The 26,862-nt window shown below is 37.1% G+C and overlaps 1 protein-coding gene across 1 annotated transcript in view; it reads right to left on the bottom strand.

The window, feature by feature from the left end:
* LOC115429438 (collagen alpha-1(XI) chain-like) overlaps positions 1 to 26,862 on the bottom strand; it is a 73,853-nt gene that overhangs the window by 31,926 nt on the left and 15,065 nt on the right. Inside the window, exons 2-20 of the mRNA XM_030148859.1 lie at positions 18,065 to 18,232; positions 17,874 to 17,965; positions 17,078 to 17,199; positions 14,102 to 14,264; positions 13,183 to 13,305; positions 7,327 to 7,446; positions 7,112 to 7,240; positions 6,947 to 6,994; positions 4,284 to 4,325; positions 4,055 to 4,117; positions 3,902 to 3,976; positions 3,072 to 3,155; positions 1,908 to 1,964; positions 1,729 to 1,782; positions 1,571 to 1,624; positions 1,342 to 1,395; positions 1,208 to 1,261; positions 1,079 to 1,132; positions 912 to 956 (exon numbers count right to left, since the gene is read on the bottom strand). Coding sequence (XP_030004719.1) covers positions 912 to 956; positions 1,079 to 1,132; positions 1,208 to 1,261; positions 1,342 to 1,395; positions 1,571 to 1,624; positions 1,729 to 1,782; positions 1,908 to 1,964; positions 3,072 to 3,155; positions 3,902 to 3,976; positions 4,055 to 4,117; positions 4,284 to 4,325; positions 6,947 to 6,994; positions 7,112 to 7,240; positions 7,327 to 7,446; positions 13,183 to 13,305; positions 14,102 to 14,264; positions 17,078 to 17,199; positions 17,874 to 17,965; positions 18,065 to 18,232 — 1,601 coding nt within the window. The remainder of the gene's footprint in view (positions 1 to 911; positions 957 to 1,078; positions 1,133 to 1,207; positions 1,262 to 1,341; positions 1,396 to 1,570; positions 1,625 to 1,728; positions 1,783 to 1,907; positions 1,965 to 3,071; positions 3,156 to 3,901; positions 3,977 to 4,054; positions 4,118 to 4,283; positions 4,326 to 6,946; positions 6,995 to 7,111; positions 7,241 to 7,326; positions 7,447 to 13,182; positions 13,306 to 14,101; positions 14,265 to 17,077; positions 17,200 to 17,873; positions 17,966 to 18,064; positions 18,233 to 26,862) is intronic.

The following is a 26,862-nucleotide window of genomic DNA, read 5'->3' as shown; positions in this document are numbered from 1 at the left end:
ACTATAACTTTTTCCATTAGTGAGGAACCACTTCAGATTCAGACAAGGCTAAATAAAAACATTGATTTGAAGTGTCTTAAATACTGTTTAAGCTCCTGGACTGTTTACAGCAGTACATCGTTTCATTTGATGCTCAGCTATGTGTTGACATAAATCATTACTTTATTTTCTTTAGATTCAGCGGAAACTAATATTAGTTAACGAACACACTTTTGCTTACTTTTCAGCTTCTCCCACTTCCTTTGCTCTTCATCATCAAATGTAAAGTGGTAGAATGACAAATGCACATGTTTTATGGATGCAAGCAAGCAGACTGCATTTTGGTCAACTTACCACTAACATATACAGATGAACTTTATTCATGCCTAATGAGAAATTCATTAGTGTTAGCTTGCCAAGTTTCATCCTTCATTTTGCCCACTCGTTTGACAAAGTTTTATAGATGCAGAAATGAAACTCTGGCGATTTCTAGACAACCACTTTTACCCACTGAACAAAAATTATGTTTTACTTCTCGTCAGTATAAGCTGTTTGACAGTAGTAGAGACCAGACACATAGATAAGAGGAAAAAGGCAAAACTGTGGTGGTATTTGAAAACCGCTTTCATTCCATAAAGGAAAAGAAAATAGCTCTGTTGGTGAGCGATTCTACTATAATACTTTCACTTCTTGGCATTTTAAGTCCCTCAGTTGGTGGTTGAAATACTAAACCATCCTATTCTTGGTACTTATCATTATCTTGTGCTTTAGATCACTTTGCTTTCACTGATAATACTGAACATACAGGCCTCGGCATGTTGGCATCTGAAGAACTGAAATCTCAACTTACAGTTGTTTTCTCCTCTAATGTAACCAAAGTCGCTTTAAATAAGTAATTTATTGTGTGTCTTCACGTCAGTGTAAACACTCACAGCATCACCTGGTGCTCCTCTTGGTCCTGGTGGTCCCTCAGATCCCTTTACAAAAATAAATAAATAAATACATACATAAATAACAGAAACAACTTTAAAAACTGCACATTAACACAAACATTTATCTTCATTAATACTCTAATACTCCATCTGATGTGACCTCTGACCTTTTCTCCTGGTACTCCAGCAGGTCCCACAGGGCCCGGCTTCCCCCTGTCTCCCTGAGAGGACACACACAATGAAGTGGACAATCGGCTTTCGTAATGATGTGATCAACATGGCTGTCAGTTACTCACTTTGTGTCCTTTGTTTCCAGGCAGACCTGGTAAGCCGTCAAAACCTCGATCTCCCTGAAATTTGGACAAACATCTATTAATACAATGTAAAATGTGATTAAAAAACAGTGCAACTGTGGAATCTACTGGGTCACCTTTGCTCCAGTTTCTCCAACAGCACCTCGGCCGCCGTCAGCACCTGCACGACCCTGAAACACACACACACACACACACACACACACACACAGACACAAACACACACGCACAAATACATCAGCTTCCTAAGTGGAATACTGCACTTCTTTAAGGAACAGAGGGAAGACTGTGGTGTCATAATTTATCTGAATGAGATCACAACAGAATTGAGAGACTTAAATATCTCACCCTTTTTCCAGGTCGTCCATTCTGGCCTGAGATACCTGTTAGTCCTGGAGGGCCCTGGGGATGAGCGAATGATAGAATATAAATAAATTAAAGACACAAGACAGTAATGTATAGAGCACTGAGTTCCTGCCAGTCCATAAGAGTGACCGTTAACTTACTGCTGGGCCCATCTCTCCACTGTTCCCCTTTAGCCCTTGTGGACCCGGGCCACCCTGGACAAAGTAAACAGCATTTATTTGTACAAACACACCTGCATTTGTATCATTTGAGCTTGTTTTAGTGTACACAAAACAGAGTACCTTACTACACAACAGTAAAAGGGCATAGTCTTCCTTACCAGTGGTCCAGGTCTTCCCCTGAGGCCGAGTGGACCCGGAGGCCCCTTCATTGCCAGCTGGAAGTTGAGGATAGAGGAGTCATGAAATCATTATTCATACTTAGAGGGAGACACACTCAGTGTTGCTTTGGTTGTGTTGAAGATGTGTTTTGTTAAAGACTATAGAATAAATGACCTTAAATGCTTTTCCCTCAGATTCCTCAAGGTGAGTAAAGTGTTGTAAATATTTTGGATTACTTTAGTGTTGTTTCACATTATTGTTGCATGTAACTGTGATAGAATGTGGACTGACCCCGAGAGCCACTCTGAGTGTATGTGAACATATGAGCACTTAATGCTGAGAGGTAAGCTCTAAGGATGAAAACTCAAAGCCAGTGGGATGTTTTGGCCGCAAAAAGGATGGAGATCCAGTTTGGCCTTGGCCTAGTTAATGTCACTGTCAGAGTGAAAAGCGGCAAAGATGCTGTAAAAATACAAATATGTGAATTTCCAGTAGAAGAACTTTTTGCTTTCAACTTTTGCTACATTTGCTCCTAATATCTGGTGCTTTTTGGACTTTTAGAAACACTTCTGACTGTTTTATTTTGGACACTCCAACGTTGTGTTCTTTTGATAGACAAAAATGGTGACTGTTGAAATCAGTCATACAAATACTGAGGTTTGGTGCCTGACTGGGTCTCATCAGTTACTATGTATCCTTCCTCAATTTATTGCATTTCACTCATGACCCTTTCTGGAAGGAAACGACAGCATCCCTGACCATCCGTTAGTTTAACGTGGATATTAAATTACAGGTGTTCTATCTGTTTTGTCTCAGATAACAGCTGTTAAATTCTGCTTTTTATCCTCCTTTATACCCCTGACTACACTTCAGGCTTTTATTGTAGTTCCGACAATTCATGTGTCCAGCAGTGTTAACGGGTGCAATGAGGAATGGAAGGAAATGGAGATTCTGTCTGAAATGTTCATAAAATCTTTGTGTGGACAGATTGTTTTGAACTAAAAATGCTCTTTTAAAATCAAACCATGTTAGTGTAAATATATCCTGAATAAACACAAAATGTATTCCACTTATCCTCAATTCTGGTGTCACACACTACCATTTCAGTTCAACACCTCTGCATGTTTTTCTGTTCATTTATGTTGTGTCACATATTTGTGTACCTTGGTTTGCTGTAGGATGGCCTGAGCCTGCGCCTCCTGAGCCGACACCACAGCGCCGGTCCTTGGATCACCGCCTGACTGGAACTGCACATGCACACAAAAAAATTTAAAAAACACAGGGGCTCAGAGGACGTGATAGAGTCCAACTCAATACTCCACCTAGTGGCCGATACGTAACACTGCTCCTAAAGTCTACAAACAAGGTGAGACGGGACTCCCCTCCTATCTGCCTTGTTCATCTGTCCTACATTCTAAGACACTCAGCACCTTCCCATAATTACACATTCACATATCTGTGCAAGCCAAGATTTTAACTAACACAACTTCTAAATTTATAAATATCAGGTCTAGTTTAAATAAAGGTGTTTTTGCATCTGTGTAATACAAACAACTCGCTTAAGATATTTAGCCAAACAAAATGTGCTTATCCCATCTGCAGTTTTTTTTTTGTTTAATCTTCTGCTTTATAAAAAGCAATGTGACTATATTTAAGAACATGTATAAAACTTCTAGTAGGGCTGTTTTTCAGTGTCAAAAAATAAGGAAACTATGAAGACAGGACAAATGAAAAAAGTGGAGGCAAATAAGTATGAATGTCACTGAATGAGCATGTAATGTAATGATATCAAAGTACATGTTTGAAGAATGTGAAGTGGAGAATAGGTAATCCACTTGCAAACAAATGGTTAATTTGCAAAGCGATTCAGGGCAGGCCCATTACTCAGTGACATTCCTAAGAGCCCTGCAACCTCTTTCAAAGGTTCACAGGACCAAATAGCTGCCATAACAACATCAGTGCAGCTTGTAAAGCCTAAGGCAGCAGAAGTTACCGGTATGAGCATGATGTTTCCTGGAGGGCCTGGGATCCCATCAGCTCCATTAAGACCAGGCCGCCCAGGAGGGCCCTGAGAGGACAAACAGGGACATTAATGGAGACCCACTAACACATGGTGGGGTTGCTGCAAACATAATACAGTTCTCACCAGTTCCCCAGGGTCTCCTCGAGGTCCTACTGGTCCCGTGACTCCAGTGGGTCCTGCCTCTCCCTGCGTGCACAGACCAAATCACAAACAGCCAGTGGAGAGATAGACTGCATTAATTGTTGAAGTTTCCATGCTCTGCACTTGGGTCCCTTCTCCTCACATAGCAAACAGGTTTTTTAAGTTACTTCTGGTAAAGTTGGTTATGTGTCATGGTGCAAAATTTACTAACCTCAGGTCCTGGAGGCCCATGTGCTCCCACAATCTGTGTTCCCTGAAAATATTTCACAAAATTACCTTTAACATGGTTTTAAAAAAAGAGCATGCATCTTTATATTACAGACTATTGGCTCAAAATCTCTATACATACATATTCTGAACAAAATGAGAATATGCAGAAAAACAGGGAACTCATAACAAAGTATGTACTACATTAAAGCAGAAATAGTGCATGTGCATTTGTGAGGTGAAACAGTGGAACACTCTGGACCTGATTCTAGCCTAAATAGTTGCTCAGACATTGTTTTATTCAGTTTAAAGCTTCAATATGTAATATTCACGTGTTGTAAAGTTTATATTGGTATGCAAGCTAACTTAGAAATGGAGCTAGTTAACACTAACAAATGACCAGTTCCTATATATATATGGGTCTGATCAAGTGAAAGTGAACATCAACATGAAAAAGTAAATTCATCATTTATCAAGAGGGCTCATTTTTTAGCTAAAGATCACTATTTTATGGAACTGTTATCCTTTTTAAAATACCACTTACACAGTATAGGAGAAGTTCCGAACCTTCTGCTAGGCTGCATTAAATTAACAAAAAGAAATGCAAAAGAATGTCTATTACTTTGAGAAATTAAAATTCTGAATGATGAAGTTTCTGAATTCATACACTGGTCACATTTAAAAATACTATCTGTGAACTGTTACCGAGAAATTACTCTTTATTTGTAATTTACCTTTATCAGTATGGACCACCACAAGTTGTAAATAACACTGAGTTAGTATTAAATACATTAAATAAAACATTGTGATTATATCTGGTTTGTTGTTTTAATAAATAAGTCAACATTTTAGGTGATGCATACAATGGTAAAGAGTCGTCCACATGTTACTATGGCAACCTGTCCACATGTTACCACATTCTCATGTCAATAAAATAGAGACTTTTCAATATTTTACTCCAAAATGTATTTTCAGAATAGTTGAACATAATATCTAAAAGGTTTTGTCCTATTTGATATCAATTTCTGTTGCAAACAGCATGTTTTGAATGTTTGCGTAAAGCTTACAGAATTGGTGTCCATTTCAAGTGCACGCGTTAACGAACAGTAATTTGACATTTTTCACCTAAAACTTTCATCTCCCCAAATTTTGTTATAAATAATGTTAAAGAGCTTATAAATGCCTACTCAAATATGTATAATACATGCATATAAGTTACTCTGCTTACATGACAGAGACTGTTGAACACCACGTGTCCACATGTTACCACTTGACCGGACCCATATACAACAATTATTAATCACACCTTCACATCTTTTTTAACGACAACCATTTTTTTTATAGTGTTGAACCAACAAGCATTGAGTGTGCAGTTTTCTACCCATGTACTAACATGAGCTAACTCCATTAATAATGCAATGATGATCCTCTTTGTCTATGTCCATGATAATAACCTGTAAACTGATTCTATATAGAGAGCTTGTTTTTATTGGGGAAATCCTTGTTCTTGCTCTCAAATTCTTCAGTGACTCACATTTGCTCTTCTACAGTGACAACAGTGGAACAGAAGCTACATAACAACAGAGTTAGCAAATTTCAACAAATGATCAGCTTCATGTAAGCGTGCAAATTTTAGGTCAAAGATTTAATAGTATGTAAAATATGTGTTGAAATCTCCATGTGTTTAAAGATGTACAGAGCCAAGACACTCATTAGCTCATAAATGTAGATAGTTAACGTCAGCAAACGTTCAATTCCCCGGATAAACTTTAACACAAACTTCACACAAATACAAGTAAATATTATATACTGTACCGCTGAGAAAATGTTTAAAGAAAAAATAACGGGCCACTATGGACTTAGTATGTAAAATTAATGTTAAAATGACTGTTATGTTCAACATTGAAGCTCAAAGTTGAAATGAACCTCACTGACTGAATCAAACAGCAAAATAATAGATTTATAGGAACACTTCAGAGAACTTCAGCTGAATCTTTATGTTTAAGTTAGAGTATGTTTTTCTCTAAAAAAAAAAACAAAACAAAACAAAAAAAAAAGACAGGGTACAGTAAAAAAAAAAAAGTCTTCTTCCTATTTCAATTTGGTCATATATAGTTTGGGTTACTGTGTATTATTTGCAGAGCAGATGTACACAAAAACAGCAAAAGAAGATGTAACAAGATGAAAAACGACACAGAAAATGAAATGAGGAAAATGACATGACAAGACAAAAAATTTTTCAAAGACAAAACAGGACGAAAACTGAAAATAAACATTTATGTAAAAATGAAGGTATTTGAGTAGGTACTGTTTATTTTTAGGGGATCTATACCAAGAAAAAAGGAGAATAATGCTATTGTGTTCTGCTTTATTAACAAATAGGCACAAAATAAAAGATCTTTCTATTTTCCAAGTAGAATTGTTGAGCATTATTTCTTTTGTACATCAGGATCTGAATTCTATACACTGAAATGAGCAAAATAAACTGAATCTAAATATGATGATGAAAATAATTACATAAACTTCCCACATTGTCATCCATTTCCAAGATTGCCACTTTCATCTAACACCTTTGGTAAGGAAAAATTGGATTAATATAATGAGCAGGTAATGTGTTTGATGGCTCTTTTCCCGTCATTATGTTGGACTGGTGTGTGTTTATCTCACCGCTCCTAAATAGGCTGGTTCTCCTTTTTGTCCTTTCTCTGGTAAATCCTGATGACAGAAAATGGTAGAGGGACACAAACAGCATCATTTAGATCAAACAAGCCACAGAAGGTAGGCTATATTCTCGTCAGCGGGAGTTTTAATGTGTAAATTGCTGATGTGTACCTCTAGGTTTATGGTATAAGCCTGCTCTCTCTCTGCAGGTCCATGGCGTTCATCGTACTCCTCCTCATACTCGTACTCCTTCACCTGGTAGTAGTCTGTCATGTTGTCATAGTCTTCGTATTCCACGATCTGTCCCACCGCACAAGCACAGAAACGAGTTATGCAAATGCAAAGTCAGACTCAAACCCAAGCTCATCCTTCCCGTTGAGTCTCACCTCATACTCGGTGATGTTAGGGCCTGTGGTCACCGTGGAGACAGAGAGGTCTTCATAGAGGTCGCTGTAGTCGAACTCCTCAAACTCTTCCACCACACGTTTCTTAGGCACTCTCTCCAGCTGAAGGAAATAAGGAATCACAGATCAAAAACACAGGCTAAACACGATGCATGATGCGAGTAAATGAGATGTCGGTTTATGCAGACAAACTAATTTGATAGATATGATTGACTACACTGCGCTAAAACAGAGAAAAGTCTCAGTCTCCAGTTCAATAACAGCAAATCAACATGTTACTCTTTCACACTATCTATGTATGTCATATTTTTCTGTTTTAATCTTATGCATTACTAGAACTTGATCTTTGCTGTGATAACACTGTAAATTTCCTCGCTATAGTACTTCTTAAAGATTATCTCATCTTGTGAATTGAACAGCTATGTGAGTAGGAGTAGGTGGTAGAGCCAAGAATTCTATCATAATGAAATTTTCATCGCATTCAATATCAATAATTATGACAAATACATTATTGTAAGACTCATTAGGTTTGCAATATGTGATAATTCTCACATCTGCTGTTGTTTTGTTCCATTACGCACGTCCTCACCTCATAACTGTTACTGTATTGCAATGCCATCACTTGTAAATAGGTTTGATTTATATCTTTTATATTCTATTACAATTTCTTTTATACTGCTTATTTATTCTTTTTAATAGCATGGCATTTAAGTAGCAAGGAGAGAAAGAAACGGTATCTCAGCTCTCTGCATGTGCAATAAAATATCTCTGAATCTCTTTAAATTATTAGTTCTAAATGCAAGTAAATGAAAACACTTCATTATTTGCAGTCCTGCAAGTGTTCACATAATAGGCTATAGACCAAGATACGATAAGATAAGATAAGATAAGATAAGATAAGATAAGATATTTACATAAGAGTGAGAGACACAGTATAAGACAGTACAGATAGAAGAAATAACACAGAAGAGCTTCACCCTGAGTATAAGCAGCTAAATGTAATTAAAGTGCCCTCAATCAGAGTTTTCATTTAGAAATAAAATGTTCCCACTGTCAGTTATGAAAGTGTTTTAGGCTACTATTTGGTTTATTTTAATTTTGATTTAATATTCAGGTGAAGAAACACACAGAAATAATATGATAATGACGTCTGTTTTGCACTTTGGAGCTATTTAGACTTGGCTTGGCTAAAATTGTAATTGGCTGGTCATCTTTTCATGTAGAATGAATCACCAGAGGTTCATAGGTCAGTGACTTGAGCTGAACATCGACTTGTCTTGTCTTGTTTTTCAACAGGGACTCGACTTGACTTGCCTAGATTTTCAACGCAGAACTTGGACTTGCTTGAGAGTTGGAGATAAGAGATAAAATAAGATAAGACTTTATTGATCCCACCATGGGGAAATTTAACAGTATACAGCAGCAGTATGCAACACACTAGCGCAAAAGAAAAGCCAAGTAGAAATAAAAGTTCTTAAAAGTATAAAAATTTAAGAAGTTTTTAAAGTATTTACATATTTACACAGTAATTGCACATATACGTGATGTGATATGGGGGGGGTGGAGGGTTACTGTGTTCACGCTGGAGACTTACTTGTTCCTTGTACTGAAATAAGTTTTGGATATTTACTTGTAGTAGAATATTTTCACAGTGGGTATTAGTGCTTTGATTTAGGTAAATAGTCAAATGCCTGTCTTTACTATTACATCACACCATGAAAACGTCCTCAAACTACTTCAGTCATTTTAGTGTCACTTAATACTGAATTCTCAGTATGTTTGTGAGCAGAATGATTTGTTGAGTCATATACCACTAGTCAGACTCAAGCAGAGTCAAGATAAGATAAGATAAGATAAGATAAGATAAGATAAGATAAGATAAGATAAGATAAGATAGGATAAGATAAGATATTCCTTTTTTAGTCCCACAAGGGGAAATTCCACATTTACAGCAGCAGAGTGAAGCACAAACAAAGCACACAAGAGCAAAGAAGAGCATTCAGTCATCACAACAAATAGATACACAATAAGAAATGTAGAAATGTAACCAACACATCAAAAAAAGTCATAAATACTATTTACAGCTGTGCACATGCTGAACATGCCATAGGTTAAGATAGGGGAGACACTCATACATACACCTATTAGTCAATGTCATCAGTGTTAGTCAAAGAAGTCTCAAGCCCTAAAAATTGTGACTTAAGTCTAACTTAAGTTATGAGTGTAAAAAAAAAAAAGACAGTAATAAAAGATAAAAAAAAAATTGTTTGCAGGGGTGCACATTTGTTTACACTGGGTGAAGGCCTGGTACACTCTGGACAACCATTCACATTCATGTCTAGGGGCATTTCAGATCTATTAAAGGAGTGATATTTACCTCCGCCAAGGAGGTTATGTTTTTGCCAGGGTTTGTTTGTTTGTTTGTTTGTCTGTCCGTTAGTGTGCAACATAACTCAAAAAGTTATGGACAGATTTGGATGAAATTTTCAGGGTTTGTTGGAAATGGGATAAGGAAGAAATGATTAAATTTTGGTGGTGATCGGGGGTGGGGGGGCCCACGGGGGGGGGCCACTGATCAGCCTTGGCGGAGGTCTGCGCTCTCCGAGTGCTTCTAGTTTGTTTTTTTTAAATGGAATTATGCATTTTAAAACATTTCCCTGTGGTCTACATAAACTGTAAATGCTATGCTTGGGTTTGAAATCTTCATTAATTCAACTCCACAGGTCCATCTTCAACCCTATTTCTGAGTAATGACACCAGAAACGTTGTTCTGAGCACTGGCCCTTTAAATGCAAATGACCCCACCCCCTCCAGGTTGTTGGCTGTGCTGCTCTGTCCTATTCAACTGACAACTGAACATTTTAGGTAATCGCCGAAGTTTGGACATATTTTCAGTATGGACTACAACCACTGCTGCTGACAAACTGCGTATTCTGGGAAATGTTCGTCAGAAGTCTTGACCTTATATGTGCAAATATTGTGACGTAACTAGTTATAAAACATAACAAATTAAGTAGGAATTGAAACAGGTTGTAGAAATCCACTTGATTTTTGCCAGAATGAATATAAAGATAGCTTTGCAGCACCTGAAGGGATCAAATTCAAACTTTATGAACTATTAGGCTCCACAAATAAGCAAATAAATGTACCAGAGACTAATAAAAGTGGATTTAGCAAAATATGACCCCTTTAAGTTGCATGATCTTGGATGACTGGAGGAGGCTGGAAGAAGAGTTCACACTCAGGGTTTAGATAACCTGAGTGTTTAATGAAAAACACAAAAAAATAAATAAATCAAGAGCACAGCTCACATGTAAAAGAGCTTCAGATTGTTCAGGCAATCCCTTGTTTGCAAAACCATTTCATCAGGGTGTCACTGAAGCACAAACAGTCTGTCTTAATCCCAGCCGAGTGCTTTTCTGGCAATGCAACAATAAAACTGAAAACCCGGAATCCTGAAAAGTTTGGAGCTGGGAGCCAGATGACAAAACTAGCTGCAAGAGAGGAAGATGATTTGAAAACGTTCCCAGAAGTGTGAAGAACTGGCACAGAAAACCTGGCAAACAACGCTGCAGCACAAAACCATGAAGTGAGTTACACTACGAAGGATTCAGGAGGGAATGGAAGGAACAAACAGAAAGAACAGGAGAGCTTAGCAGGCATTTATGACTTCAGTCCTGTACTGACAGAGCACAGGCGTCTCAATTATGATTCTTGCACTGAAACAAGTGACGAAGTGATAAACTGTAGGGGTGTGTTAAGAAATATTCTGGTGACATTTGATCTGACAGAGTAGAAAAGAAAACGTTGTGCAGCGTTTGTCAGTGTAAATGTTAGGAGCACATGAATGATGAACAGTGGAGAAACATGGAGATATGAAGACAAACACAGGTTGCAGTGAAGTGATAATGTCTAGAAATTAAACTAGCCAGTTTAACTAATGATTACATTTTCATACATCAACTAGTAATAGTTGTAAAAGTTACATCTGATTTTCATGTGAATTTGGGAAGCCGATTATAAGACATTCATGGTACCCACTGGTGGCAGATTATTCCAACACTGGGCAACAAAGCCTGGATTTAACATCCACACACATGCATCAAATTATATTATAGTGAATTTTGATTTATCAGCCTTTATATAAAACTGAAAACAGGTTTTAAAGTGTATCACTTCAAAATCATATAAAAGATAAAGAAAAAAACAACAAACAAACAAAAAACCCATAAAAGTTTGGATTGACACTTTCTAGGCTTGGTCTAAGATCACACTTGTCAATAATTCTTGGGGAGAAATTATCTTCTTCAGAGATAAAATGTGCTAAATCTTACATATTTTGATAAGATCAATTGGAAAACAAATGACAGAAGTGCTGGTTTGTTAATGTTTCAAAGACATATGATTAAATGTTGTTACACATACTGTCTATAGAGGTTTACATATATTTACACAGCACATTTATAAATCTTACACTTGAAGGAACTGGATAAGTGAATGTATTCTAATGTGTGGTCAGTGGGTCCATTTGAAATCCCATACTATGCACTACACACTTTCCATACACAAATCCCACACTAGTATTTACTACATGGACTCACAAGGACAAAATGTACAGCTGTGCTCATAAGTTTACAAACCCTGGTAAAATTTGTGAAATAATATCCATTGTTTTCTGTTCTTCTGTTTTGTTTAATGGTTGTGCTTTCTTCCAGAGGCCTCGTAGATTACTTTGATGCCCATTACCTTGATCACTCATGTTTTCACTAAACAATAGAGGTGTGTATTGGCAAGAACCTAGCAATACAATACAAATCACAATACTAAGATCACGATACGACATATCATGATATATGTCGATACTGTTAAAAAGGCAATTTTTGTTTCTTTTTTTTAAATGATTATTTCCTTGAATTGAATTACACCAGAAATATGCACAAATACTAAACACATTTTTATTTGATCACAACAGGATCTAATGCCATATCACAAAATTTCCCTGTGTTAAAACTTAAATTATGTTTCACAGACATTACAATTTAAGATCCTGTTCAAATGTTCAGATTTTATTAGTTCATAACTAACATAATTACATAATTTTTGTGCAATCCCAACAAAGGAACTAACATTATTTAACATAAGAGTGTTAAACAATAATAAATCAAATATAAACAAAAACACAAAAATGAACCTCCACAATATCTGCATTTGAATAATTACCTCAAAATATCAATACAGTACTTTTTAATATCAATACAGTATTGTGAGATGAAATATCGCGATATATTGCAGAACCGATATTTTCTTACACCCCTATTAAACAATGGTACATGTTTTACGAATTTTGCCAGAGTACATAAACTTATGAGCACAACTGTATGTTTGTTTTTATAGCTCCACCATCTGGCCAATTATTAAAAAAAATGTATCTGAGTTGTGAGTGACATTTCCAAATTATGGTCAGAGTCAGGGCCAGTTCCTGAAACACAAATAAGAAGAAAAAGGAAGAAATCCTAAGGAATGGTAATACATTTAGGTAAACGCCTCAATACCTGTATATGACTGAAGAATGACACCATAAATCTTTTGTCATATTTGGCTTCTGAGCTGTGCGTAACTACCCTTAATATTCTCTTCCTTGAACTAAACCCTTGGGGCCTCCTTCTCTCTAAACCATCACGGTGACAGTTATGTGTGGTATGTGTACAGCAGACTGAATCGGTTCATTTACAGTGGCTGACATGCCTCCTGACATGAATCCCTTTTGCTGTTTGCAGCCTCATGTTGATATATCATTCAGCACTTTCTCTGCTTGTGTGACCGGCTAAGACGACTTACTTCCTCAGGCTCCACTAATATGCTGTTGTAGGGTAAAGGTGCGTCACAGTCTGGGATGTAGTCCTGACAGTATGTCTCTGCCGCTCTGGGGTCGTCGACGATCAGCAGCTGCTGGATGTCTCCCTGTGACCCACAAACACAAGCAAAAACACAAATGAGTGAATCTGTGACCCTGTAAAAGAACTATGAAATGACCTGCAAAAGTGTTGCATTGCATAACGGATGTAATTTGTGGTCCTTGCAATGTAGATGGTGTGTCATATAAATCTGTCTCCTGAGTTTTTATCTCTGACTGTGTTCATTTAGTCAGATCAAAGTGGCTTAACAGGCTGTTTTTATCGTTGCTCTGTGCTTAATTGTCTCCAGAGCTTATGTCTCAGAACGCCGCCAGCACATTATCTTCACAGACACAGCTTCTTTCTTCTTCTCTCTGTACTTTATATATGCGTACAAAGATTGCACACACAAATGCACACACATGGATGCAAACCCCAGCCAAAATACTTACTGTGAGGTATTCAGTTTAACAAATGGACCACCTGACAAAGCCCGAAAAACAAGGGCCAGATGAAACTTGAGAAATGTCAAAATTACCTCACACTCCTGAGGAAGATGCCCAGCTTGATACTCATAAAAGTTTTTACACAGCTACACACAGATTACAGAGCATGGTTCTACAGGATCAGGGTGCAGTACAACCTCAGATCCACTGGATGGCAGTGTAGGGAGATATGATTATATTTTTATCCTTTCGTCAACATTCGATGGATCAATCAAACAAGCAGCAACAAGAACTGAAGATTAGCACAAACAAAGACTGTACTGTGTAAAGATCCTGGTCTGTTTCTTTTACACATGAGATTATATAAAGGAAGTCTGTATGTCTGCACGATTTTACTCCAAAGATGTCCAGTCCTACCTCGAACACTGCTTCATCCAACAGGCGGGTCCCAAACACAGTGACCCCCTCTGTGCTCACATAGGGGTCGTGACCTCTGAGCAGGTCCAGAGTTTCCACCTTAATACAGTCCAGGTAAAGAGTCACCGACTGGCCCTCGACGCTGTAGGCCACCCTGTGCCACCTGACAGGAAGGACACAACACATTTGACTAAGTTTTCCATTTTATCTGACGGACGCTGTACAGTATATGTGTAAAACCAGACAAAAGAAGATGAAAAATAAAAACTTCGCCTGAATCCAGTCGCCACAGTCAATAATGTGAAAGACTGGATTTGGAATTATGGTTGGTGACTTCCCATTGAAAAATACAAATTAGTGAATGAGGATACTTTGCAGATCGTGATTACAGCTGTGCTTGACTGTTATTTTTATCACAGGAAAGATGAGATCACAATTGGTGCTTCACAGTAGTAAATCTCTGCCAAAATGAAGTTTACATGTTGTTACAGAGACACTACACATTCCAAGACATGGATGCTTCGCTCACATTTCAACTAGAAAAGCAGCCAGCAGAGTCTGAAACTGATACCAAAGATGTTATTTATACTAGGGAAGATGGGGACATATTCATAAGACTTTGTGAAATATCAGATTTTGTCCCAATCACTTCTTGAAAAGCATAAAAAAAACTTGTGAAGAGGAGTTTCTCAAGTATGTGTTCACTGAAAAAATGACAGCAGTTTAAGAAAGGTCCCCGTTCAGTTCAGTGTCAACAAGGTAGAAAACACAAGAACAGATTTAAAATTAGTATTTACACTTTTTGTTTAGAATCAGAGTCATGTTTGGTTGATTCACAAACTTTTAAACTGTTTCTCTGGTAATATATATTGTTAGAAACAACAGTGTTTCAGTTCTATGGGGATTATAGACTGTCTAGATGGAATGCAATCTAAAAAGGAATATAAAATGAGAATTACTGTGTGTTTTGTCGTTTGCAATATGTTGAACCGCCATGATTCTGTATAAACTTCTTTTTCTTCTTCTTCTTCAGTTTTATAAGAGGTGACGTCCAGTGTTAAGATGGTTTATCATCACCTACTATGACTGAGTATGGACCAGAGTTAATATTCCTACAAATATTACACATAAAACAAACACTAACTCTAATGAGGCACTGCATATGTTGAGGACCATTTTGAATAATGTCTTTTCACCTCAGTCCTTATGTCCACAGTGACGTCCTCAGTGGGGGCCTTCAGATTAGTGTCACTAATTCAGTATCTGACCAAATGTAGCATATGGCTAGGATCTGCCCTTCTGTTCCTGAGCCATGGCCAAATAATGGCCTGAAAAGTGTTTTTGCGCAACATGATATTGCCACAGTGAAACTGATTGGAATTCACAGATGTAAAATATCAATTCATCATTTCATTCTATTACAGATTTGTGTGAACTCAACTACTGTATCCTAGTGTTGCTTATTTTATTCTATAAGGTCTACACTACTCTAATGTTCTGTTATGTAAGAAGGATTAAACATTTTTTGATAAGAACTGAGAACTATTTGTCCTTTGCACCAACAATAACATGATTTGATCTACATTATAAAAGCCAAGTGGCCTCTGTGTGTGTGGATGTATGTGTGTCTCGGGATTCACACAAAATCCGCAAAGAGCTGACTGCTGCAGTTTGTAATACCAATGTAAATTTGGTCAAGGAACAGACTAGTGAAAACATCAGGTTGATAGGACCAGTATTTTGGGAGATATAAGTCATTTTTGAATACAATAGCCTTACAATCACGTTACTATACCCAGAACACTTTGGCGGTGACTGTGGGGCAAATGCGGTACAGCATGCATGAAAGCACAACAGTATAAAAACTACCACATCTAGAACCTGTGGATCCCCACAGGTCAACACACTAGTTAGATATTAACACTGACAGGAAGCTGATAGATCTGAATATATTATTCTACTGTACTTTTGCACTTCTAGCTCTCCTGGACCAGGGTGACTAATTTTCTTAATATAATTTTTAATACTTAAAATAATTTTACACAACAGAAAACAGTGAGTACCACATGGAGGTTATTTTAATATTATTGAAGAAATACACAGGTTTTATGTGTGTATTTTATCACTGGCTTTTAAACAATTACTCATGACTAAATGACTGTGTAAGTGGTGAAATTAATAAAGCGAGATGACTACTTTTTACAGGATCAGTAGCAGTTTGCCTCACTTGCAGAAATAATATAATATCTATTGTTATTATGAAACTTTTTTTAAAGCAAAAAAAAGACACACCACCTGCTCATTAGACCTAACTCTGAAACATGTTCTTTTCCTGAGGCCTCATTGGCATCAGTGAAAGCACCCTGGTTATGTCATATAATTCAATTTCACAAAACACCCATTTTTGTCCTGCAGCCCAGCATCCAGGTTAATCAATGTATCTGTAGGTTATAGAAAGAAATTTATGCTGTTTTTCTTTTTTTTTATTCTTTAAGATGTCTTGGTCAAATTTAGAACCTGAAATTCACATAAATAACAGTCCAACAGGCCTCATAGTTTTTGTGTTGAACCAGTCTTAACCATGTTTGAATCCATTTAAAGTTACATTTCCATTTGTCCATGAATAATGTTTCCGCTACTTTTGTTCAAGCAGATAAGGCTCATACCTGAACCCCTCCTCCCATGAATGACTGATGGAGGCTCCACTCATTCCCATCTCCGTTAGCATAAAATGATCAACACTTATTACACATTGGACTAATTCTATACAAAGACTTAGAAAGAAAATATAGCAATATCATTTATTGTGTTTGTGGAAATTTAATACCTTTGAGTGTCAGATTTAAGGATTAATTTTAAGTACAACAGCAGTGTTAGGAGCTGTTTGACACCTGGTTACTGCCCTGATCTACCTGTAGCCTACAGACTATATGTCTACAGGTTCCAGTGGGTGTTTGAGCATGTGCAGTTACCCACTTGCCATCAGCCAGAGTGACCGTCCTGAAGGTGGGGTACAGGTCTGGGGTTGGCTGGCCCTCGTGGTCCTCATACAGAAAGACAGGAGAACGGGCTACCTCTAAACCCAGCTGCTGTGTGCCCTGATATGTGATATGACAGGAAATGCTTTTTAGTAGTATTAAAATTGTACATATACAGTAGTGGAAAAAAAACTTCTTGGACACCTTTAAAATGTTACACATTCTCAAATATTATCATGGAATACTTGCAGAAAAATGTTTTTTGTGTTTCACAAGGTGTGGCTGCATCAGACAGACAAACAAATGCAAATGATTTTTTTTTTTTTGGTTTACTGTTCACAAGAAATATCAAAACTAAATTCTTCAGAGTTTCAACATGTCATGTCCTGGTTGTGGGTTTGGAAAATAACACTCAAATAACATTTACATAACACTCAAAAAAAATAAAGCACACACATACACACATTCTAGCTGGCAAATTCAGGTATATGATGCATATAATGGATAAATGTTAGATACCTATGCACATTACTCACTTATACAGTAGTATTTATTTACATAAGGCCTGGACTGTTAACAGGTCAGGTTCAGTTTCTTAGTCAATGTGATAATACATTTCTAGATAAATTACCTGAATGAGTAAGTTCTTTCTTTCATGATAAAATGTAAGGTGAATCTGGTGAAAGGAGGGTATAATCAAACTGACAAAAAGCAGATTTGTTTCATATTTTGACATGCTGCAGGCTATGTGGGAGTCTAGGACTGATATCTTAGTGCAATGCTGTGATGCATACCTGAAAGTCATAAAGGGAAAGAAGGAAAACCTGTGAGCCCTTCACAGGTCGAACTGTGGTCATCACCGAGAAGTTCACAGGGAACGGTAACTCTGCAGATGACGCACACATACACATTAAATTAAAACTCAGGGTCTGTGATGAATGAGCCAACCACAGGTATCACTTCATCAAACTATATTCAGTCTTACCAGGGAACAGCTGCTTAGTGGGTGCACTCAGTTGAATCTTTCTGTCAATCTTATAAGAGAGGTCTGTTTCTTCTCGACCTGTTCTGCTGGTGCAAAGTCCTGCTTCCAGCGACACCCCCTCCATGTCCTCTGACAGCTCCAGGACTTTCAGGACATCAATGAGATTGGCTGAAAAAAGAGAAAAGGTTACAACATTCACCAAGCAATTCATCACCCCTAGAAATACATTTGTGGGTTTTTCTATGAGCAGAAAGAATCTTATAAAATTGTTTCACTGAAGATTTAAAAGAGTAAAAGAAAAAGGCCGAAAGCACACAGGGTCAGTATGTCTTGAGGAAAAAGACTGACATCTGACAGACCCTTCAGTGACTACAGCAAAAGATGAGAGAAAGTGTACTTCATTTTAGTTGGGTCAGTTCTTAGTTTTGTCTGTCCAGTCCAGTCCAGTCCAGTATAGCGTCTGAAACCAGTTTGATTTACAAACAAGCTTAACCAGTTTTTGTCATTATGACAAAACAAAAAAGTGTCTACAATAGCATCTGGCAGCATTGAGTACTAAATGGCACTAAATCCAACTTGTTTTGTTTTAGTAGTAAGTGATATGATGCCATCATTAACATATTTTACTAGTATGTGACCGGTGGGGAACCATGGGTTGTAGATGTGGTAGTTTTTATGCTGGGGAGAGCAGACTTTTGGGAAAAGATGTTAGTCTATATTTTATATGTAGTGACATAAAAATTGTTTGGTAAGTCATTCTTTAAAATGTTAACAACAATTAATATACAGCATTAATACCCAGGCGCACCTTCAGAGTGAAATTGTGAGGTACACACAAAGCAAACGGACAGGGGTGGGGGGTAAATAGTTCATAAGGGAGAGTTCTCTCTCTCTCTCTCTCAAATGTCACTCAGTATGCATATGCCGTATGGCTGCAGGCGCCAATGTTAATACTGATAGGTTGAGACTGAGTATATGCGGTGTTCCTGTTTTGAACTTCATGCCCCGTCAAGCAGCATGGTACTGCACTTCCCTGATTGTAAGGCTATTGTATTCCAAAATGACTAATATCTCCAAAATATTGATCCTATCAACTTGCCAAGATATTTAATGTGGGGATGGGACAATTCTTCAACTGTAGGTTTCAAATCGGCCAGGTAAAAATGTCTGAATTTGTCAGAATCGTGCCGATGCATGCATACACATACACATACACACACACACACACACACACACACACACACAGATGCTCTGAGACCTTCCAGTATGATGATATAGATGTTTGTATATGAACAAATGAGTCTGACGAACCCTCCACAATGTACAGTCAAGGTGAGAAAACATGAAGGAGATCAAATGTTGACAGAAAAAGAATGATGATGCCCACATCACATCTGATTATTATTATGTTTATGTGTCTTTTTGTTATAGTGTTGAAAGGTGACATAGCAGAGTTGGTCTAAAAAATAAAAAAAAAATACAGTAACATGTCAAAAGTGGAGCTGATAAAAGGGGTGATGCAAAAAACATGGAATAAATGAGGCAACAAGCTTCCCTCCGTTTTTTTCTTCACATTAAGGGCCTGATTTTCTAAGATTGCAAATAATGGGCGCAAATGTGCTTGCTCGCGCTAAAAAATGCATGTGCTATTGATTTGTGTGTAAAGGGTGATCAGCTAAGATTGCCTGTGCAAATGAGAACAGGCGCAAAGTCTTGGAGACTGCCCTAATTAAATGAGAATTTTGTGTGCGCTACTGGTTGTTGTCATGGAGACAGTGCGCTGTAAAAAACTGCTCTGGGATATCCCAACACTCATAAATATGAAGTTGTTCTTTTTCCACACAGAGGGGTGAATAGGTATTTGTCTCTTGTTTATCAGTGGTGAAGTGTGTTATTAGTGAAATAAATACCTTCTCTCTGTATGTCGCTCTGTATGGTGAATGAAAACTTTTAAGTCTGTGGGCATGATAAAAAAAGCCAAAACATCCGCTTATATAGCCGGTTCAGGAGTCCAGTCACAACACTGTGGACAGCACTGTTTGTGTGTCTGTGTGTGTGTGTCTGTGTGTGTTGTGCAGCACCAGAACCCGTCCTGTTCGGTCGCCATTGTTTCCATTCCCTAATTTAGACCAATGACTGATTTATGATATTAGAAGTACTTAAGAATTGTACATCAGGAAGTGCATTCAGTAATGGCTTCATCAGTGTTCTACATCAAATATGTCTGTTCTCACAAATTTGTTCTGATAAATGTTTCAAGCATAATTCATCCCAAGTGCCTTCTTCAGTATTCCACTTCTGTCTACACCTGCTTGTAGAAAAATGACTATCACTCATCAATATTTCCTTATACCTTAATCTGGTAATCCCTGGTACAGAGCATCTTTGGGAGGTTCCGTTTCTACCTGACACTGAACAGAAACTCTTCTGACACACAAGGTAAAGATCATGAAAATTGTATTTGAGTAAAAGCACGAAGGAGCAATGGATGAAGATAGTGTTAAATAATAATCTAAACAGATGCAGTCATGCATTATATGCTCTCACAATTACACATGATGTATTACAAGGACAAACATGAACAATAAATGACTATATATTAACTTGTTTTCTTAAAACACACACATTTATGGCTTTTTTCTCACACATACAATGAACAGAAGCCCAGTATGTCTCCCTTAAAGATGTATGCACTGACATAGTCATGCAGGTACCTAAAAAACCCTAAAAGATTCAGATATTTAAATGTATCTGAAAATGTAAATGAGGAATGCACAAATATACTGGTCCAACATCACTATAGATTAGTAATGGTGTTGTTCACTGTCACCAATCGACAAATACAAAGTCATTCCACTGTTATTTTTTTCTTTACCTGTGATAATAAATGAGAATACTAATTTAAAAACATGCAAACATTAGTATCAGCACTAGCAACTGGACCAATTCTTACTTTACCATCAGTAGAAACAAAAACTCACAATCACCACATTTTAATTTGATCATTTTACCTGAATTTCAGGAGTGGGATCACACCTCAAACACTCTCCTTCCTGACCCATGCCTTAAAATGCCTACCTGCCCTACACACCTGTTTGTTCTCACCTCTGTGCCCCTTCCAGCCTCTTATTCAGTGGATCATCTGCGCTCCAGTGACTCCTTCAGAGGCCATCCCCAAAAAACAGCCTCACAATCATTTCCTTCACGGTCATCATCATCATCATCATCATCATCATCATCATCATTCTTTTCTAAACTGTTGTAAATATGAGCTAGTTCCACTTATTTGAGGTTGTTGTCCTTCCATATGAAAATGGAGTCAATTATTACATTAGAAGTATCTGAGGCAAAAAAAACAAAAAACAAAACAAAAAACAAACAGTGGATATATGACTGCATCCAAACAGTAACCTGATCCCAGGTATTCTCAGTCTCCTTTCAGTAGTTGATGAATTTTACTTGTTTTTCAGCACACATAGAATCACTTCCAATTATCATTCATTTTAATACATGGTTTCTTAATATATGCAGGAGACAGATGGAAACTGCATTTGAAAGCAAATATGAGCAAAGATGGTGAAAAATCTGATCATGATATTTTTCTATCATATCAATCATGACACATAAGTTGAAAATGCTGTCATAAATATTACACTACTAATGCCTGAAGACATTTAGAATACAGACATGAAGTTCAATGTTCATGTCCTCACGGTAATGATTAGATAGAAAAATAAGAAAACACATTTGCTGCCATTAGAGTGTAGACTAAAATTACAAAGTGCATATGAATGCACCATGGAGACCCTGTTGGCTTCCTCATATGCAAATCATGTAGTTTACATGATTAAAGACAAAATAAAAACCCCGCCCCTCACATGTATTGTAGCTTATTTTGACATCGATCCAGCTGATGTCGTCATGTCTATGTGTGTGCTGATGTCAGCATATCAAATGCCTCTATATATGTGCCAAGTTTGAATTGAAACAAAATTGATGTTTTTATAGACATTTCAATTTTCGCCCATTACAAATAAATGTTTGTTTGTTTTTTAAATTTATAAAAAATGTAAACTTTTTTCATTGAAAAATAATAAAATAAAATAAATAAATAAATACAAATAAACAAACAAAAAAATAAAAATAAAAAAAGATGAACTTTGACCTACTGTTCCCAAAATGTAACCACATCTATTCTGGGTCACTGGCAATCTATAAACCCAATTTGGTATGAATTCAGTCAATAGTTTTGCTGCTAGAGTGTTAACAAACAAACACACCAAACCAAACCAAAAACAATACCCCTTACCTCCCCTTTGGGGACGGGGTAATAAAATAAAATAAAATCAGTTCACAAGGTATGCCTGAATGCACCATGTACAACCACTGTTACAGCCATTTACTTTCCAGTGTGGTGGATTTACTCACTGAACAGAAGAAATTTCTCTGCGTGTGATGTTTGTTTCAAGCCCTTGTAGTGTTATAGGCTGTTAGATCTGGTCTATATTGAGTAAAAATGTCCAAAGTTTTTCATTGCTGTCAACATAAATGCGTAATGATCACACAGCCCCAGTTAACAAAGGATGCTGATGAAATGATGCATACATCGTTACAACTGCAATAGCTGTTTTTAAATAAAATGAAAAACAAAGTTGCCAAATAGGGAAAACAGAGAAAATGTGAATTATGCTTGTTTCCAAATGGGTTTGGAGCAAATTTAGTGTCATTTAGTGTCACTATGGGCTATATTTTGCAACACTTTAACAGAGAAGCATGAAGTCAAGAAGCAAAACTTTGTTGAAGTAAATGTTGTTCTACCTTCAGACTATTCAAACTGGACAGTCATACAATATGTTTATAGAAATACACCTGATGTGAAGTTTGTGGTTCTGTTCAGCTGTGTTCATCATTTAGAGTTAATTATCGGTCGTGTTTCTATGGTTACATTCAGTTTAGTACCTCTACCCTGTGATTTAAAAACAGTTGGTACCTGGATAAAAACTGCGTTTCAGATGACCTGATGTTTTTATCTTCCAGCACATCACATACACAGTGTAAACAAACAAACTGACAATGTGCAACCTCTGAATGTGTCTATTTGTGTGTGATGTTATCTTTGAGACATATGGGTCACGTTAGCGCTGTAATTATCTTGTAAATAGTACAATGAAATATTTCATCAGGCAACCCATGTGGTCTCTGTGTTGGTATTCTAGGACATAGTTGTTGCAGAAGCTTGGTTATGCTCACGTTGGCAGTGACAAATGCAACTGTCTGAATCACACAACAAAGATGCCAATAAAGAATACATGTGTTCTGACAATGATTCTGTCCAACCGCACATACACAGATACACAAACACGTAAACACAAAGAAGGAGACATCTTACACACTAGAATGTATACACAGATGGAGAGTTTGGGAATAAATATAGAACATTTGCACCAAAGATTGCATCTAAATTGCTATCAAACACACACACACACACACACACACATTCCTCTAATGTGGTTGCGATGTTGCATGAGGTGGACAAAGCTGAATAAGATGTAAAGCAGTGGGAGGGGGCTTCAGACAGCAGAGAAAGTCAACATGTTGAAATGAAAACGGCAGAGAAAAGGGTAAAGAGGGAAAATGGGAGATGGTAGGGGAGATGAGGGCATGCCTCTACTGGTGTGACTCCTTTTTACACGTATTTTTGAGGCTTACGTAAACCCTCCATCTGCCTTGCACCTTTCAACACGCACACACACATATGCACGTGTGCACACACAACACGTTGGCATGATGTCTGAGTCTGAGTGCCAGATGTATTTGTCGCCCCATTTTTCTCAGATGGTCTGTCTGTCTGTTATTTCTACTTCTATCTTTTAATGTGCAGGGCATCATGTTATTTACTAATAAAATAACAGCTCTACTAAAATTCCCATGGATTGGATTACTTATGGTTTCAAAATGTTCAGACTTTTATTATTTTATGGGCTGAGAAAATCAGTGAGAAGTTCACATTTAGGACATCATTTGTTTTCAGTGATCAGCTGCAGCTTCAGGATTAATGATGTCAACCATGAAAAAAAAAACAATAAAAGAAAACTTAGACCAGGCACCACATAACTGCAAATTAAACCAATACAAATAACTCGAGGCAACAGTTTTGTTTTATTTTGAGATCAGAGCTATGTTTTTTGACTTATTGTTTCAGTTTGGTTTTAGTATTCTTACACGGTCATACAGTTTTAGATATATTAATGCTTTGAAGAATTTACTAATGTTGGCTTAACATTTGGTGTTAGTTTTTTCAGGTTCTGTAAAGTATATTATATAAAATATTATGTGGAAACCATTGATTTATAGAAATGGAAAAGGAGCAGAAAAAGGTGGTATATTTATGTGTAGTTACATGATGTTCGTATTGCTCACATTAGCTACCATTAGTTAACTCCATTTAGGGGGATCTAGAGGTTCTGCTGGACACAGAAATGAGTGCATAAAATGTTATTATTGATGTCGGCAACTGTGATAGATGTTTTTTTGGAAATAAAACAGACTCCAGACACAAACTTCATATAAGCTCATGCAAATCTTAAAGGGTTCTATACTGTGAAAATCCATTTTGGTGACATTGATCAACACACAGCAGAGGGTGTAATTAGCACAAAGAGCTAATTAAAAGCAAAACGTGTCAACCAACAAACTGACATGTGTTGGTTTTGCTTTCACACTACAATTTTGGGAGCCAACCTGCTATCATCATATATGTATGGAGCATCTGATGCTGCACGTTGTTAATTTGCCTCATTGTTCTTCCCAGTCCTTCCATTGTTTTTTTTCTTTCTTTTGTTTTAGTGTTGTGCAACTTCCTGAAAAGTTAAGAAAAAGTCTGATTGAGCCAAAGAGTGTTTTCTGTACGCTTGTTCAGTTTAAAAGTTTGGTTTGCATTGTTGTCTGTGGGACATTTTGCATCAACAAAATCTGATTAAAATTAGACTGGAAAGCCCAAAAGTACTGACCAAGGAACATGTTTAATCTGGGTTTTCCATAGGTTTGCAGATGACCTCCACCTTTAGTCACTCAAATCAAACTTATTTAGCTCATACAGTGAAAATACAGTTGCGGAAAAAATTATTAGACCACCCTTGTTTTCTTCAATTTCTTGTTCATTTTAATGCCTGGTACAACTAAATGTACATTCACTCAGACAAATATAATGATAACAACAAAAATAGCTCATAAGAGTTTAATTTAAGAGCTGATATCTAGCCATTTTCAGTGTTTTCTTGATAATCAAAATCACTTCTTACATCAATAGCTATGGCATTGTACTACCAAAAACAGTGCTTTTAGGCATTCCATGTTTTCTTTTTTTATCTGTTTTAGTCACATGATACACACAGGAGTTAGTACTTGATTGCATAATCATTGTTTTTGATGACTTTTGATGGTCTAATAATTTTTTCCACGAATATATGTACATCACAACTTGTTGAAATATTCATTTAATAAAAGATTAATGACTAATGCCATAAAACATTTGATCGCTGTTGTTATTATCCTAGACTGTTTATTTTTCATTTATTCCTAATTTACTCTTCCAAGTGAGTGAATGTGAGACCCTTAACTCACCTGACAGACTGTCTGTGTGCACAGTCTGCTGCATATTTTCTCTGAGTTATGACCCTCGAAGGCTCACAAGGATTTTTGGGTGAGGTTTTATCCTAACTGTTAACAGCCTCTTCTTCACAAACTCCTGGTGACACTTCATCTGACACAGATAAACAGAGCGAGGTTCACAAAGCCAGGTTTCAGTCCTACATAACCAAAGATGACTGGCAGCACTGACATCTAAATGCAGGCGAGGACAAGACAAGACATGGCAACTTTGCACTTACTCTGTATGAACTTAAATACATGAGGGAATGTTTCTTTATGCTATGGATGCACGAGTATGTACTAGCACACCGCAACATCCACACAGTACATATCCTGTGCTGTAAATACACAAGAGGATGAGGAGGTGCTCTGGTCTCTATCAGTTTCTGCTGTTTTCCTGAAGCCCTCAACTGACATCAACATGCACACACATGCAGAGTATGTCAAATGTAAACCTCAACATAAAACAGAGCAACTTTAGTTTAACCTCACTTCAGCTGCTGCTCATCTGGTGTTTACATTCACACTTTATTCTGATAAAGTGTTTGATATGAGTTGGGTACACGTATGGCTTGTTGTACATGGGGCATTTGTAGATCAAGTCATTTAGATAGATGCTGGTAATATTTGGGATATACAGGGGTTGGACAAAATAATGGAAACACCTTCACCTCAAGATGATAATGCCCCAATCCATACAGCTAGAATTGTTAAAGAATGGCATGAGGAACATTCTAATGAAGTTGAGCATCTCGTATGGCCGGCACAGTCCCCAGACCTCAACATTATTGAGCATTTATGGTCAGTTTTAGAGATTCAAGTAAGACGTCGATTTCCACCGCCATTGTCTCTAAAAGAGTTGGAGGGTATTCTAACTGAAGAATGGCTTAAAATTCCTTTGGAAACAATTCACAAGTTGTATGAATCAATACCTCGGAGAATTGAGGCTGTAACTGCCACAAAAGGCGGACCTACACCATATTAAATTATATTTTGTTGATTTTTTTAAGGTGTTTCCATTATTTTGTCCAACCCCTGTAAGGTCAGGTTTTGGACTTCTTTATAGTATTCCTGCACAATTCGAGGAAAATCTGCAATATGTGATACCCCTGTTCAATATTACCATGATGATTCAACTTATAATAAAT

Source organism: Sphaeramia orbicularis, chromosome 1, assembly GCF_902148855.1.
Source record: "Sphaeramia orbicularis chromosome 1, fSphaOr1.1, whole genome shotgun sequence".
In the NCBI taxonomy this organism is placed as follows: domain Eukaryota; kingdom Metazoa; phylum Chordata; class Actinopteri; order Kurtiformes; family Apogonidae; genus Sphaeramia; species Sphaeramia orbicularis.
The sequence above is the reverse complement of the archived record's forward strand: the minus strand, read 5'-3'. Positions and strand labels throughout refer to the sequence as shown.